The sequence below is a fragment of the Bos grunniens genome, chromosome 13, assembly GCF_055505025.1.
Source record: "Bos grunniens cultivar Pamir isolate PY7600 chromosome 13, Bosgru_T2T1.0, whole genome shotgun sequence".
In the NCBI taxonomy this organism is placed as follows: domain Eukaryota; kingdom Metazoa; phylum Chordata; class Mammalia; order Artiodactyla; family Bovidae; genus Bos; species Bos grunniens.
Genome location: NC_141177.1, coordinates 28,964,697 through 28,979,341, shown reverse-complemented (window position 1 = coordinate 28,979,341; position 14,645 = coordinate 28,964,697). Strand labels below are relative to the sequence as shown.

Below are 14,645 nucleotides of genomic sequence, written 5' to 3'. Positions count from 1 at the left end.
CAGGGAGCCACCTTATTTTCCCTAAGCAGTGTCATTAGCAGTGGTGCACTTCTCACCCATGTTTGCTTTGTTCTCACTCTTGTTTTACAAGGTAGAGCTGAAACTCTCTGTGGCTGAGGCCCCCCCTTCTCCAGTTGTGAACCCAGGAATCTGCCTGGCAGGCTGTGGACAGGGAGTGGGCAGCAGCCGGCGGCCAGATGGCCCCGGACCCCTCCTCCACCCGGGCCGCTCTCCGGTGAGAGCCCGACACCACCTCCGCTCCAGCCACAGCTGGTGCCGAGCACCCCAGCCGGAAAGGTTGGCTCTGGGCTACGAGATTCTGCTGGAGACGAGGGTCCTGGACTGAGCCGTTTCCAGACTTAAAGAAAGGCTTGGTCACGGAGCCAGAGACCCTAGCCACATGCGGCCACGATGGTCTCTGTTCCCAGACACCCTGACTGTTCCCTTTCAGTCACCTCCCGAAGTGTGACTGTCAGTTCTATCAGCCTTTTGTTCTATCAGCTCGGTGGAAGCAGCGTTTTCCGTAGCTCAGCCTCAGCTCTGGCTAGTTCATACTGAAAAGTCACAGAGGGAGTGTGGAGAGGGGGTGAGGGATAGAAGACCCACCACAGGGGACAGCACAGGTCCCACCCTCTGCCTCAGCCTCGACTTGGCCCCACCCCCACCCCACAGACCTGCAGATGCTGCCCTCCCCGCACCACAACCATGGCAAGAGGCCGCCTGTCACACTCACCAGTTCTCCTTTATCCCCAGGAAGGCCGTCAGCACCTGCGATGCCCTGAAATGACACAGTGCCGAGCTGCCGACACCCATTCTTGGCGGGAGCCGTGCCCAAGACTCAGGCCTGGGTGCCAGGCAGACAGCGAGCAGAGCCTCAGGTGGGTTTGGACCATTTTAGGTGCTCTTGGTGCTCCAGGGGGTTGGGGGGTCAGCAGCAGAGCTGTGGGCCCCTCTCCCACCCTGGGCCCTCCAGAGAGAAGGTGCTGCTCCTGGGACCCAGACAGCCAGTGGGGAGCATGCCTACTCTGAGGGTCCCTGAGAATCACCCCCGGCCACAGGCAGCCTCTGTTGTACCCAGGAGCCAACTGACCCCGGTCTGCATGGGTGCTCTGAGTTGTCAGCCTGGGGGCCAGGAGTGGGGGCAGCGACAAAGCTGGAAGGAGAGAGGGAGGGAGAGAAGGAGGTGCCCCCAGCCCTGAAGACAGTGGCAGCCCCCCAGCTGACCTGACCACTGATGTCTCACCTGGTCGCCCTTGGGGCCGGCAGCTCCTCCCGGGCCCTGGTCAGAAAGGGGTGATGAGCGTTAGAGGATCACAGCGGGGTGGGGGAGGGGGCCAGTGCCCTTCCCCCACTGGGGTGCCAGGACCAGCTCGGCACACATGGGCTCCTCCCATACACTTGGCATCTTGGCCCCTGAGCGTGCTGGGAGCTTGCCCCTAGCCTCCTCCCTGATGGCCCCAGCCCCCAAGTCTCAGGGACAATGGGGACCCCCCAGTGCTAACTACTGGGCACCAACACTGCCTTTGAGTGTGTTGTGGAACTGTGGGAGGTGGGATGAGGGGTGTGGGGGTGCAGGGATTCCTGCAGGGACAGCACTTACCCGGTCGCCCATGCCACCTCGGAGGCCTTGGGGGCCCGGCAGGCCGGGGTCTCCTATGCTGCCCTTCCGGCCCTATAGACAAGGGCCCAGCTCATCAGCCCCACAAAGGAGCCCAGTGTTGACTCTCCCCAAGCCCGACTGGCCCACCTGGGCTCCCCGGCCCCAAATCTCACCCACCTGGAAGCCACGGACGCCAGGGGCCCCCGGGGGGCCTTGCGGGCCCAGCGCCCCCTGAAAGACAGAGGGGGAGCGTTAGTCCAGCTCCGCCTCCCCTTGGGGGCTGGGCGGGCAGGCAGGCACAAGGACTGACCCCAAGCCATCTGGCCCAGTTGCTGGGGAGGGGGCATCCTGGGGGCAGCTGAGGTAGCAGAGGTCAGGCCCTGGGACCCCGTGCATCAGCCGGACGTGGCACCAGGCACCAATTCCCCTGTTGCCCTGGGCACCAAGGCTGGTGGCATCATTGCTGGGTCCGTGGAGGGGCCTGAGGTGGGGCTGCTCCCTCGGCCTGGTGCTGGGTGCTGGGCCTCTGCACCCTCAGCCAGAGTCTCAAGGACAGGACAGCTGGGGCCCAGCCACCACCATGTCCCAACTTTCACAGACTCAGCCCTTTCATACCTCCAAGATGTCACCCCAGCCCACAGAGAAACAGGCCCTGAGCCCATTGCCCCCCGAGACTTCATTTCCCCAACTCACCGCTGAGCCCCTGTGTCCAGCCTCTCCACGCTCGCCGGGCATGCCAACATCTCCCTACACTCGAGAAGGGACAGAGGGTGTCAGCAGGCTCCACACACACACACACGAGTAGGGGGCAAGAGCTGCAGATACTCACAGGGACACCAGGCTCTCCCGAGGGGCCGGCCTCACCCAGCTCTCCAGGTCTGCCCTGCGGGGGAGGGGTGAACCCTGAGTGCCTGCCTGCAGGGGAGGGCCCCCTCTGCCCCCAGGACCCAGACTGCGGCTGCATCTTCCCCTCTCCCTCTCCTGGAGAAAGCAACCACGTACCAGTTCTCCTTTCTCACCCTTGGACCCTGCTCGTCCGGGGAGACCCTGTAGGTCAGAGGTCAGCACATAAGGTCAGAGACAGAGCACCCTGAGAGTGAGGGGCTCCCGCAGCCTCCCTGGCCTTGATGCAGAGACCCCACACACACCCCTGCTCGGGGTAGATGGCCGCCCGGTAGCTGCATGCACTCACCGGTAGCCCGTTGGGCCCCTTCTCTCCCGGGGCACCGTGGCGACCAGCTTCTCCCTGTGAGGTTTGTGGGACACGTGCTGGGGTCCTGCAGGCTGAATGCCCCACACACCCTCCTCCTCCCTGCAGACCCCCAGGTAGGACCAACCTTCTCGCCATCAAGTCCTGGCACACCGTCCCGGCCGTCCTTGCCTGGCATGCCCTGGGGATGGGACAGTGTGAGGCCGGGTGAGCGGTGGGCCCCCTCCAGGCCCTGCCCTTCCCCACTGCCCTGCCGTGGGTCTACCCTCCTGGGCTCAGGCAGGTGGTGACCTGTGCTGTCCTCCAATCGTGCAGGTGAGGGCAGGGAGGATGCACCCAAACTCTTCACAGCACTCCAGGGAGTCTGCTGTGCCCACTTTACAGACCAGGAGACTGAGGCCTAGGAGCCAGGATCTGGCCTTCGATCGAGCCTAGGCCAGGATCGAGCCTAGTCCCACAGGCTAGACCAATTTTGGAACCACAGACATAACCACGTGCTGGGAGGGCGGCAGGACGGCAGCCAGGGTCTCTCCCTCCCCTCCCCTCCTTTAGCTCTGCCTCCCACGACCGGTTGTGCCGCCCTGTCCTCTCAGGCTGGGGTGGGGGAGGAGCCAGGGGGCCAGGAAGAAGTGTGGGTCCGGGCTGAATGTGGGCACAGGGTTAGGAGAGCTGCACAGGTCACCCACCCTGCCCCCCCATGCGCTGGCAGCCGCGGACACTCACCGGCTCTCCACCGGGCCCAGACATGCCGGGGATGCCTTTAGGACCAGGCCTGCCCTAGGAGACACGGAGGGACCACAGTCAGGCCTCGGGGACTGCTCTCCCAGATGTGTCACTGGGTCTTGGGAGGGGGGCAGGAGGCTTGCCCACCACTTCCTAGACTCAGGATTGGCTGGGGGACAGCTGTGGGGGCCAGACCCAACCCTTAGGGGAAAAGGCCCATCAAGCAGGAGCTATCTTAGGGTCTTGGGGATGCTCTCAAGCCAGGGGAAGATGAGATGGGTTTGGAGATGGTCACTTCAGTTCATTTTGGCAGATGTGTGATTATCTCAGTGTCACTTAACCCAAGAGTCATGTTTTCTGTTGCTCCATCTCTCAGCTGGGCAGTCCTGGCACAAGGTCAGGCCTCACAGCCCAGGGCCTCTTGATGGACGTCAGTGGTCCTCTGGCCCCTGCCTGGCCACTCCCAAGAGGAGCTTGTTAGGTGACAGTAGCTTCAAGGAGCCACAGGGGAAACAAGGCCGGGGGCTCCTGGGGAAGCTACCTGGGCTGGGGGGAAGGCTTTTCTCCTCAGGCCGGGCCTGGCACTACCCAGGGGCTCCCCCTACCTCCAGGAGAGGGCAGCCACCCCAGGCCTCCCTGGACTTGCTGTCTGTGTGACTCCCCCACCCTCATGGACCAGGTTCTGCCCAGGAAGGACCCAGAGAACCCAGGTTCTCTCACTTACAATGTCGCCCTTGGGGCCACGGAACCCCTCTGGGCCCCTCTCTCCTCTGTCGCCCTGCAGTGACAAGGGGAAACACGGAAAGAGTTAACAAGGTAGGGGGCGGGTGACCTTGCTGAGGGTCGTAGAGGCCAGAGGGACCCCGACCACACCTCCACCCACTTCATGCCTGGAAACAGGGCGCAGATCTCCCATGAGGGCCAGGCTGACTCCTCGGGAAACTCGACCCCGTGCCAGGCGTGCCCAGTCCTTCCCCTCAGGCATGCACATGGGTACCTGCCTAGGTGTGACACATGTATCCCCCATGTGAGCCCACGGGACAGTGAAGCCCCGGGAAGGGCTGGGGCAGCCCAGTGGGTCTGGGGAAGGCGACTGGGTGAAGAAGAGAGGAGAGAACAGAGCTGGGCCTGCAGGGGCCACCCCACCCACCCGCAGACACACACATACCGCTTTCCCAGGGGCTCCTGGGATCCCGGGGGGCCCTCGGAACCCAATGGGACCCTGTGGAGGAGAAAGACCCTGAGCGTCTCATCAGAAGCCTGGGGGCGTCCCCAAAGCACCCAGGTCCATCTGGAGAGGCCCTCCCAGGAGCCCCCAGCAACGGCCCCATCAGCACCCCGCTAGGGTCCCCAGGCCTCTTCCCTTCCCCACATTTGCCAAGCCCCCTCCCCAATGCCCCCCATCTGCCCCTCCCACCCCCTGGACCCACAAAAACCTTCACAGGCTCCGGTTTGGGGAACAATCCAGTGAGTGGACTCTAGAGACAGCCCTGCCATGGCCATGGGTGAGGACCCACACTCACAGGGCCCACCTGACCTCGGGAGGTGGCCCCCAATGCCTCTTCACCTCAGGCTGGCCCATAGCCCCTCAAGGGCCAGGTAGGCGGGTGGGGGTGGCTTGTAGACTTACCCGGTCCCCGGGGGGTCCAAGTGGCCCTGGAAGTCCTCGTAGGCCCCGTGGACCCTGAAGGGAGAGAGCTGGAGCTGTAGGGCCCGGGCCAGCAGTCCCCCAGGAGTGCACACCCCCAGGAGCCATGGAGACCCTGGTCTCAGGACCCCCACCCAGTCCCGTCCTGGGAGTTGGTGGACCACTCCTCACAGCCCTGAGCTGTCCACCCCACATCCTCACCTGTCCAACCCCTCTCCCTGCTCACCTGCAACCCCACGGTGCCCGGGATACCAGGGGGTCCAGGGGGGCCGGGGTCACCCTGCAAGAGAGGCACAGAAAGTGGTGGTGGGTGGGGCCAGCCCCAGCTCTCCTCCTTGCCCTCTCTCCCTACCTACTGCCCAAGCCCTAGCAGTGGGGGGCGCTGCCCTGACCTCACAGCTGTACCTCCAAGGCCGAGGGGGCACTGGCCGTTTTCCAGAGAGGTCTCACCCTGTCCTTCCTCCCAGCAAGGACCCCAGCCCTCCCCGGACACCTTGTGGTGGGGGTCAGCCGCTCACGTGGCAGTCTGGCCACTCCAACCATGCTAGAGGGGCCCTAGTCTGCGGGTAAGGACAGACACATGTCCTCCAGGGAAGTGGCCATGAGGGAGGGAGGGCAGCGGGTCTGCCCAGGCTCAGGGAACCTCTGTGTGAGGCCAGGTGGTGGGGGTCTGTGCAGAGACCCTGCCCCAAACCACCAGGCTCTGGCAGGCAGGCCCAGAATGGGGGGATGGGGGGTTCACAGAAGCCGCTCAGTCAGGGTGCCCCCACCTGCCTGCCTGGGAAGCAGCCAGCACCTCTCACTCATCCCAACCCCTCACCCCAACCCCACCCCAGCGCCCGTTCCTCCCCACCCCCTTGCCGGGTTCCACCCCATGGCCGGCCTCTACCTTTTCGCCATCCTTGCCAACTTCTCCGGGCTCCCCTTTGTAGCCGGTGGGTCCCTGAAAGAGCAGTGAGCAGACAGTCATGGCCCCACCCCCAAGCAGTCCTAAACAATTAGGCCTGCCCAGCCCATCAGCCAGCTGGGGAAACCAAGGCCTTGGTGGGAGGAGCAGTGCTGGGCCAGGACTGGGATGGGGGTCTGAAACCAGCTTTCCCCACGCTGTCTCTCGATGCCCCTATCCCGGCGGGTCACCAGTGTTGAGGGGACAGGGACACAGCAAGGACCCCCAGCAGGGTGGGACCCCAGCCCCCACTGCTTCCTGCAATAGCCCTGTGACCCCACCACCCCCTGACCTCTGCCCATGTGGGGGCCTGGCCACCTCCTAGGGAGTGTAGGGGTGGGCTGGGGTCTGTGTCAACCCTCAGTGGCTGCTCACCTTGAACCCTGGCATTCCTGGGGGCCCTGGGGGGCCTGGCGGGCAGATGGCCGGGCACTGTTGGGAAACAGAGTGGTCAGACCCCTCCCGGTCAAAGAGAATAGGAGTGGGAACTGAGGTCAGAACATGGAGGCCCTGAGATGGGCCATTTGGCACAGGTGAAGGGGACCTCGGCCCCTAGGGGACCTCCTAGGGGCTGAGACAGGGCCTCACTCAGGACCGCCGTGGGGTGTAGTGAGGCACTGCAGAGCCAGGCCGCAGCCACCAGCCCCTCGAGGCCGCCTCCACACACCCAGCTCTGATGTCTCGGCCCAGCACAGGTTCAAAGTAGCTATTCAGCACAGTGGCTGCTGGCTTCACAAAGGAGCCTTCATCACACAGCTCGGCAGCCAGCCCTGCTCGGGGTCCCCGTGGTGCATGGAGGTGCCAGAGGGAGGCGTGTGTGACCCTTGGGCATCCCCAGGGTCTCGGCGAGCCCAGGGCTGGTGTGGGGGCTTCCGGATCATTCCACAGCTCATCTGGTAGAGCCAGTGACATCACCCCCCAGTTGATCCCCTAGCATCAGGGGCCCAGCCGTTCTCCTCTTTCCAGAAGACCCCCTGAAGCCTCCCCAGGGACACCAACATCAAGCCCTCAGGACACAGGTGGAGGCGAGAAGGGCCGGCAGGGGCACCAGTGGGCTAGCTGGGCCAGGCCAGGCCCTCTGTTTAATAACTTACAATGGCTTCTTCCAGGAGGCTGGGTGTTGGCCCACGAACCCCAGGCCTCCAGAGTCATTGTTCTTACATGAGAGACAAAGCTCAACTATTAGACTGTAGCCTGAAAGTTTCTGTCTGCCCCATCAAGGCGGTCAAGCTTGCCCTGCGTGGCTAAAACCTGGCCTTCACACGCAAAGCCTGGCTGTGCCAAGGAGGAGCAGAATTGGTCAACATGTGATTTTGCTTAAATTAACTTCCATTTGCGCTACCGTGCATGCCAGGGAGATGCGATGGTGCAAGGCTAGGCTGTGGGGGTGGGGAGAGGGCAGTGTGGGGGGGGATGCTACACCCAGAACTGGTGCTGCCTGCACTGAGCCCATTCCTAGGGAGCCCCCATCCCTGCCTTCCTGTGCTCTCCAGATGGGGCCCCCTCCCACCAAGACAGGCACCCCCACAAAAGGCTTTGAAAAGGCCGCACATGCCCACCTGAAGATCAGTAGCACCTTCGGGAAGCACCCCTGGGTGACCCTGGAAGACAGAGATGCCAGCTTCGACACAGCCGTCCATGCTCTCTCCCTACAACCCACCACGCGAGACCACCAAGGCGCTCGGGCCCTTCATCCCCCAGTGGCCAGTGCCAGCTGGCCCCTCTGCAGAGTGCGTGACAATGACAAAAACCGTCTGCCCTTGGGATGGGGCGGTCCCCAGGCCTGAGCCCCACTAGCTGGGGTCAGCTGATGCACTGCTCCAGCCTGGCCCTAGCCCCTGTCTGGGGTGTGGCCAGGACTCTCCATGCAGACATGGGTCCTGGGGCTGACAGCCTGGGGGGCCTGAGGATGGGCACCCTGGGGACAAGGGAGTCCCACCCACCAAGCAGTCACCCATGCCTGAGACTCGCCCGAGAGCTTGAGAGCCTCTGTCCAGTACTCACAGGGGGGCCAGGAGGTCCTGGGGGGCCAGGGAGGCCTGGGAGTCCTGAGGGTCCCTGTGGGAGGGGTTATGACTTAGAAAGAGCAGGAGCAGCCCCCACCAGGGGTGAGGCAACCAGCCTCCTCCGGAGACGAGCCCCCCGACCCCGACCTCCCCATCCCACCCCCTGCCCAGGACAATGCACTTATGGTGCCCCCCACCTGCTTGCCCCTCCCCCACCTTCTGCATCCCGAGATCCACTCTGTCCTTGGACTTCAGCCACTGAGGACCACAAGCAAGAGGAGAGGGAGAGGAGGGGTGCAGGGAGAAGGTGAAGGAGGGAGGGAAAAGGGAGGGAAAGCCCCTCCCCCATAGTTGCCTTTGGGGAGTCCTGGCAGCCACTCACCGGGGGGCCCCGGAGGCCAATTCCACCTGGGAGGCCGCTCACCCCTGCCTCTCCCTGGGAAGGTAAGAAGTGAGAGAGCGGGGTCTGCACCCAAGGAGCTCTGAGGACCCAGAGCAGTTCAGACTCTGTCCTGTATCCCCTTCACAGGGCTGGCCAGCTCTGTTTAGGTACAGGGACTCTGTCTACCCCCACCAAGCCCCACCCTCACCCTGGCTTGGGACCTGGTAACCATGTTGGCTCTGAGTGTGGTGGGCATGCTTTGGTGGGGGGGGTGGGCACGAGAGTTGTAAGTACTCACAGGAGGTCCAGGGAGGCCTTTGCCCTGCAATGTCAAGAATGGGGTCAGGGCTTGCTGGGGACGGGAGGGGGTTGCCCACCACCCATCCCATCACCCTGAGCTGGTAGGGCAGTCACTGGGGATGAGAGGATACAGCCCGGATGGCACTCAGGACCCCAGAAGAAGCTGCAGAGGGGCTGCATTTGGGGAGCTTTGGGGCCCTCAAACTCCCACCAGGAGGAGACGCCAGTACTCACCCCCAGCCCAGGTGGCCCTGGAGGTCCCAGACTTCCCTGCAGGAGGAAATGAGGTGTCAGAGGGGCTGGCAGAGGCACTATGCCAGTGTATGCAAACCCATTCCCCTCCCTCCCAAGTCCATCTCCCCTGAGGAGGGGTTCCTATTTCACAGAAGACTAACAGCAGGCGGTGGGGGGACCTCTGATGTCTCAGGGGTCTGGGTCCAGCCCTTTACCAACAATCCTGCAGAGGAAAAGCTAGAACCGGTCCCACCTTCCTGGGAGCACTGCTGCAGGCAGGATGGACCACCAGGTGTGACCCACGCCACACAGAGGAACTCCATGGCCGGTTCCTCCAGGAAGCCCTCCAACCTTGGCCCACAGTAGAGAGTCCCAAAGCTCCAGCAGCCACCTGCCTGTCAGCACCCTCCTGGACCTCCTCCTGCCTGCATCCCAACTTCAAGGTTCTTGTACTGGAGGCCCTCCCCTCCTGGGTCCCAGGCTCCCAGCAGAAAAGCCTGGAGCTAGCCCACTTTCTCCCACCCTCCTCCATCTCCCAAACCCTCCTTGGCATCACCCAAGCACCTGCCCTCCTGCAGGCAGCCTCTCTCTTCCTTGTTTCTACTAAGAAAGCTCCGTAGCCCAGTTCCCAAAGGCAGTGCTGTGTCCTGGGTTCCCCCACACCCAGCCCCCTGTCCTCTGCACTCCAGGGCTGGGAAACGGTCATTTCTTAAAGCGGGGAAGGAGAGGGAGTGTTGGGTTCAGCTTTGCTGTCAGCACCACGAGAGAAGTTAATCAACCAGAAAGAGGCTTTGGTGGACACTGGTCAGACTCAGGGGACAGGCTGGGCCATGACCATGGCCCCTCAGAGAGAGGGGCAGTGGTTCACCACGAGAGGAGAAGGGCCAGCCATGCCCCGCCCATGCCAGCCCCTCAACACGGTCTGAGGGCTGGGGCAGCTCTGACCAGATGGGGTGGGGACAGGGAACGTGCCACCCTGTGTCCACCTGCCCTCCTGCCCCCTCCAACCCACATCAGGGGCAGGGCCCAGCCAGTCCAGTCATGGCAGCTGTCCTCAGAACCCCCACCCTGTGGACAGGCGGTGCTCAGCTAGACTGCCCTTGGCCAGGACCTCAACTCCAAGCTGAAGCCACTGGATGCGGTGCCTGCCTTACCCGTTCTCCGGGAGCGCCCTTGGGTCCAGGAGGTCCATCCTGCCCGGTCAGACCCTGGGGAGCAGATGGAAGGAGGGAGGCTAGAGGGGTCACACAGGAAGGATGTGCCCCTCCAAAAAAAAAAAAAAAAAAAGGGAGGATGTGCCCCTCCAGGGGAAAGAGCCAGCCATGGGCCCTTCTCTAAAGCCAGTCCAGAGAGGTCAGAAAGACTAGACTAGTACCTCCCCCCACTGGCCACACCCACCATCCACCTGGTGTGCTGTGCTGGGGGGGTGGGGGCAGCCTGTGGGAAGCCAGTAGCTGGAGCCCCTGCTGGAGTGGACAAGCCCAGGGAGCAGGAGAGTTCCCCTCTTGGACCCCCTCCAGTGCTTACAAAGCCCCCGTCCTGGGGCTCCGCCTTAAGCTCCTGAGGACCCCTGATGCAGCCGCCAGGGGCTTGGAGGGGCCTGGATAATGGGCCTTTGTTCCCAGAGAAGCTGGCAGGACTTTCGCCCCTCCTGTGTGCTGGCGCTGTCGTCTGGTGGACAGGGCCACACACTGACGGGTCTGGGACGGAGGCCAAGGGACCCCGCTGGGGGACCTCTGGAGATTCTCTTGGGCCAGACTCTCCTATTTGAGCTGGCCCAGCTGGAGAGCAGCAATTAAACCTGACTCCTGGGCGCTGGGATGGAGCCCCTCCAGGCGGGAGGGGGTGGGGGCTTGCACGAGGAGAGGAGGGGAGCAGGCAGGGAGGGGAGGAGCAGGCACACTCACATCCACTCCAGGCAGTCCAGGCAGCCCGGCCTCTCCTGGTTTCCCTGGCTTCCCTGGGGCCCCTTTCAGTCCCTGTGGAGGGAAAGGGCAGAGGCATGACAGAAGCTGAGCCAGAGAGTGGCCTTCACCAAGAAGAGAGACGTCCTCCAGTGGGGCCCGAGGAGGGCCTCTCCACTAGACCCTGGCCCAGCTGCCTACCTTCGCTGGCACCTCCTCCAGCAGCCCCCTACCTGTCTTTGGCCACATCTGTATGATAATCACCTGGACCCTTCAACCTTCCCAGTGAAGGGCTGGGATACCCTCTGTGAGCCTAGAGCCCTTAATTCCTGGCCTGAACAGCTCCAGGAGGGTCACTTGTGGGACCTCTGACAAGCTGGACGTGCAGGGTTGTGTTGACCCCTCCCCTGGCCCGAACAAGCTTCAAAAGCCAGACCCTGCCCTGAGAGGCACCAAGTCCCACCTACTCCCCTCCCACTGCTTTCTGCTCTGCCCCTTCTCCCAGCCCTCCCCTTTGGTGACCCAGGGCCCAGCATGATGGGAAGGGATGTCAATGACCCCTCTGTTATAGGCCCACCCCTCCCCTCCCCTCCAGACTAGAAGGTGGACATCCCCACCCCCTCCCTACACACACAGCCCACACCGCAGCCAGGACACTCACCGCGGGCCCAGGCAGACCAGGAGGACCAACTTCTCCCTGCAGAGGGGACATGCCCATGTGACCAAGCGTCCCCAGGGAGCAGAGCTGGGGCAGAGGAGGCTCCAGAAGACAAGATGGAGCCCCTCATCCTGTCGTCCACACCGGTGGGCCCCTCCCTTCCAGGGGCAGTCACAGCAGTGGGTGGTGGGGAGAGGGCAGGTGGTGGGGAGAGGGGTTAGCTGGACAGATTGGGGCTTTTGAGCCCACTCTGAGGGCACAGGAACATCCCAGAAATGATGGGAGGCATCATGAAGCCCACCCCTCCACCTGCCTGAAACCTAGTCAGAGGTGGCAGCCCCCACACTCACAGAGGAAGGCACCCCAGCACCCCTCCCCTCTGATGACCACCCAAAGCTTCCAGGCCAGGTATTACGTGGAAACATCCCTAGAGGGAACAATGGAGCCTGGCTCCTATCGGCTGCGGAGCCTTGGGGTGCAAGGGGCCCAGCCCCACCAGGAGTGGAGGCTGCCTGGGTCCAGGGCCCAACACGGCTGCACTAGGCAATGGCCCTTCGGAGGGGGTGGAAGGAGGGAGACTCGGGCCATCAAGAGCCGGGCAGGCCCCTGGGACTCAAGGAGCTGAGAACTGGCCAAGGGCGGCTCCACCGGGGAACAGTACTGGTGAGGAGAGGTCTGGAGGGCCCTAACTTTCATGGCCTGGCTGAGTCTCTCTGGGTCCAGGGCTCTCACCCCACCTGGATCTGGGGGCAGGCTGTGGGGTCTCATCTGCTTCCACACGGCCAGGGCCACACTTAGGCTGGGGCACTTTGAAGATGATAGCCCCCCAGCCCCTTCAAGGCTGGCTCCAACCTCTAGTAGCCACGGAGACCCTGCTAGGGGCATAGGCCCATGCCTGGGCCTTCACCTCCAGAAAAGAGGAGTGTGGGCCCTCCAGGGACCCAGAGACATGCCTCAGGGCCCACACTTCCACCCCAAAGAGCACTACACAGCCAACCCCACCTGTTCTGGGGAGACAACCCCTGAGGGGTCCACTGCAAGCAGGAGCAAGGATCATTTGTCCCATTTCACATCCCACAGGGGTGCTCATTACCCCCAACATCACCCCAGCTCTGGGAGGTTGACTCTCTCTCCATCAGGCCTGGGGCTCAGGGAGTTTGGGGCCAGAGTGAGAACCCCACAGAAGCTTCCCCATCATCCCCCCTAAACTCACATCAATGCCATCCTTTCCTGGCTTCCCAGGTGGCCCTTGGGGACCGGGGGGGCCTCGAGGTCCCACTTTCTGAAATGGAGAAACATCATCAGGTGGCAGCACCCCATGCTGTCCCACTGCGGGTCCCCCTGGTTGGCCCTGGGGTTAGCCTGACAGAGCAGCCCCTCCTCCCAGTCCGGAGAAGAGCTCGGACCTGTGCAGGGGTCCGCACCGCCCCTTCCCCCATTCTCCTTCAGACCCCCGGGCTGTTGCAGTGTCCCCTGCCACCTTGCTGGGCCAAGAGGGGCCACGTCCGAGGCCCACGAGGAACAAAGGCCACATTGTGTGTCTCTGGTGGAGATGCAGCTCTGGCACCACACCCGCTGGGTTGAGGACGGAGCAGTCCCTGAACTCAATCCCAGGGTGTCCCCGTGTCTATGGGGGCTCACCCGGGCAAGGGCGAGCCTGTGCCCAGGTGGTGCGGAAACTTTGCAGTGACAAGACTGTGCCCGCCATCTCCAAGTGCCCCGGAATTCCTGGCTCCCTCGCTGATTCAGGGAGACTGGCTACAGGGGGCAAGTGGGGAGCTTATTCCCTGGCTGCGCTGCTCAACAGGTGACCACAGAGCCATGGACCCCCACCCTAGCTGCATTCAAAGGCAAGCCCCATGCGCCCGGGGTCCCATGCTCACCTGTGCCTCAGTCAAGATTACGGTGGCAGCCAGCAGCTGCCCCAACAGCAGCAGGGCCAGGGTGGGGGCTCCGGCCATGGCTGCAGTTGCACTCTGAGCGGAGCTGGCGGCGGAGGCAGGGGCCTCGAGCTGGGCTCGGCGGGCGGGGCTGGTGGTGGGCCGGCCAGATGCCAGTTCCCGCCCCGCCGGCCCTCGCACAAGCCCCCCATTCAGCCAGCCCACCTGGGTGGGCGGGGGCTTCTGCATCGCCCCACTCCCTGCCGAGCCAGCCAGGGAAAAAAGAAACCCAGTGGCATTTTTGGGGCCAGCCTCTGAGTTAAAATTATCCTGGGACCGGTGAGTTACACACACACACCTTTCAGCAAAAAAGAAAGAGGCTCTTTTCTCACTTGGTCCTGGACCAGGGTGTGGAGGCAGAGCCCCACTCTGAAGGCTCCTTTGAAGAAGGGGCAGTCCTGGTCCTGTCAAGGGGCTGACCGAGTCACATTCTCCTCCCTGGGGTCCTGAGAGGGACCCCGCTGCCCAAGGCCCAGGAAGTCCTTCAGAGAGAGTGAACACATCTGTGCCAGGGACCAGACAGGGCCCACCAAGGATGCCAGTCCCTGCCGTGAGCAGACGCTCAGGGCCATGCCTGCCAGGCTGGAACCCCCCTCACCGGAGCCCTCACCCCAAACTTTAACTGTACTGAGTGGTCCATGTACCTGAACCAGCACTGGCAAAGGCCGGACTCTCACCCGGCACTGCCACCCCAAGAGGAAAGTGGGGGCCCCACAGAGAAAGGAAGTGCCCCCGTGACCCCAGGCTCGAGAGAAACAGTGGACAGGGGCTGGCTGCTCCTTTCTCACAAGCTGGATGAGCTGTGCTTCACCTGGAAACGCATGGGGACAGCAGGGTGAGGGGCAGCACCTGAGGCCAGGGGCACTCAGTGTCCCGCAGGGGGACACTCAAATGTCCAGGTCACCTACGATTGCTCAGAATCCGCAGCTCCCCCCTGCTTGGTGTCAGAATCTTTAGAATTCCCTGGGAAATAAGGCTTCAGAATTTCTGCAGGAGGCAACTCAGAGCTTCTGAGTCGATGGAGGAGGTGCGTGGAGGTAGACCACACAGTTAAGAACCTCCCTTCCCTTCCCCATTGGGTTCAGCTGTGAACC

At 63.1% G+C, this 14,645-nt stretch overlaps 1 protein-coding gene across 1 annotated transcript in view; it reads right to left on the bottom strand.

Moving 5' to 3' along the window:
- The window catches only part of COL9A3 (collagen type IX alpha 3 chain), a 20,030-nt gene extending 5,385 nt beyond the window's left edge, over nucleotides 1-14,645 (bottom strand). The window contains exons 1-26 of the mRNA XM_086331014.1: nucleotides 13,495-14,645; nucleotides 12,825-12,893; nucleotides 11,615-11,650; nucleotides 10,957-11,028; nucleotides 10,204-10,257; nucleotides 9,050-9,085; nucleotides 8,814-8,837; nucleotides 8,516-8,569; nucleotides 8,132-8,185; nucleotides 7,687-7,728; nucleotides 6,503-6,559; nucleotides 6,071-6,124; nucleotides 5,408-5,461; nucleotides 5,164-5,217; nucleotides 4,702-4,755; nucleotides 4,258-4,311; nucleotides 3,534-3,587; nucleotides 2,938-2,991; nucleotides 2,793-2,846; nucleotides 2,603-2,647; nucleotides 2,430-2,483; nucleotides 2,294-2,347; nucleotides 1,778-1,831; nucleotides 1,601-1,672; nucleotides 1,244-1,279; nucleotides 734-778 (exon numbers count right to left, since the gene is read on the bottom strand). Coding sequence (XP_086187140.1) covers nucleotides 734-778; nucleotides 1,244-1,279; nucleotides 1,601-1,672; nucleotides 1,778-1,831; nucleotides 2,294-2,347; nucleotides 2,430-2,483; nucleotides 2,603-2,647; nucleotides 2,793-2,846; nucleotides 2,938-2,991; nucleotides 3,534-3,587; nucleotides 4,258-4,311; nucleotides 4,702-4,755; nucleotides 5,164-5,217; nucleotides 5,408-5,461; nucleotides 6,071-6,124; nucleotides 6,503-6,559; nucleotides 7,687-7,728; nucleotides 8,132-8,185; nucleotides 8,516-8,569; nucleotides 8,814-8,837; nucleotides 9,050-9,085; nucleotides 10,204-10,257; nucleotides 10,957-11,028; nucleotides 11,615-11,650; nucleotides 12,825-12,893; nucleotides 13,495-13,740 — 1,536 coding nt within the window. The 5' untranslated portion in view covers nucleotides 13,741-14,645. The remainder of the gene's footprint in view (nucleotides 1-733; nucleotides 779-1,243; nucleotides 1,280-1,600; nucleotides 1,673-1,777; nucleotides 1,832-2,293; nucleotides 2,348-2,429; nucleotides 2,484-2,602; nucleotides 2,648-2,792; nucleotides 2,847-2,937; nucleotides 2,992-3,533; nucleotides 3,588-4,257; nucleotides 4,312-4,701; nucleotides 4,756-5,163; nucleotides 5,218-5,407; nucleotides 5,462-6,070; nucleotides 6,125-6,502; nucleotides 6,560-7,686; nucleotides 7,729-8,131; nucleotides 8,186-8,515; nucleotides 8,570-8,813; nucleotides 8,838-9,049; nucleotides 9,086-10,203; nucleotides 10,258-10,956; nucleotides 11,029-11,614; nucleotides 11,651-12,824; nucleotides 12,894-13,494) is intronic.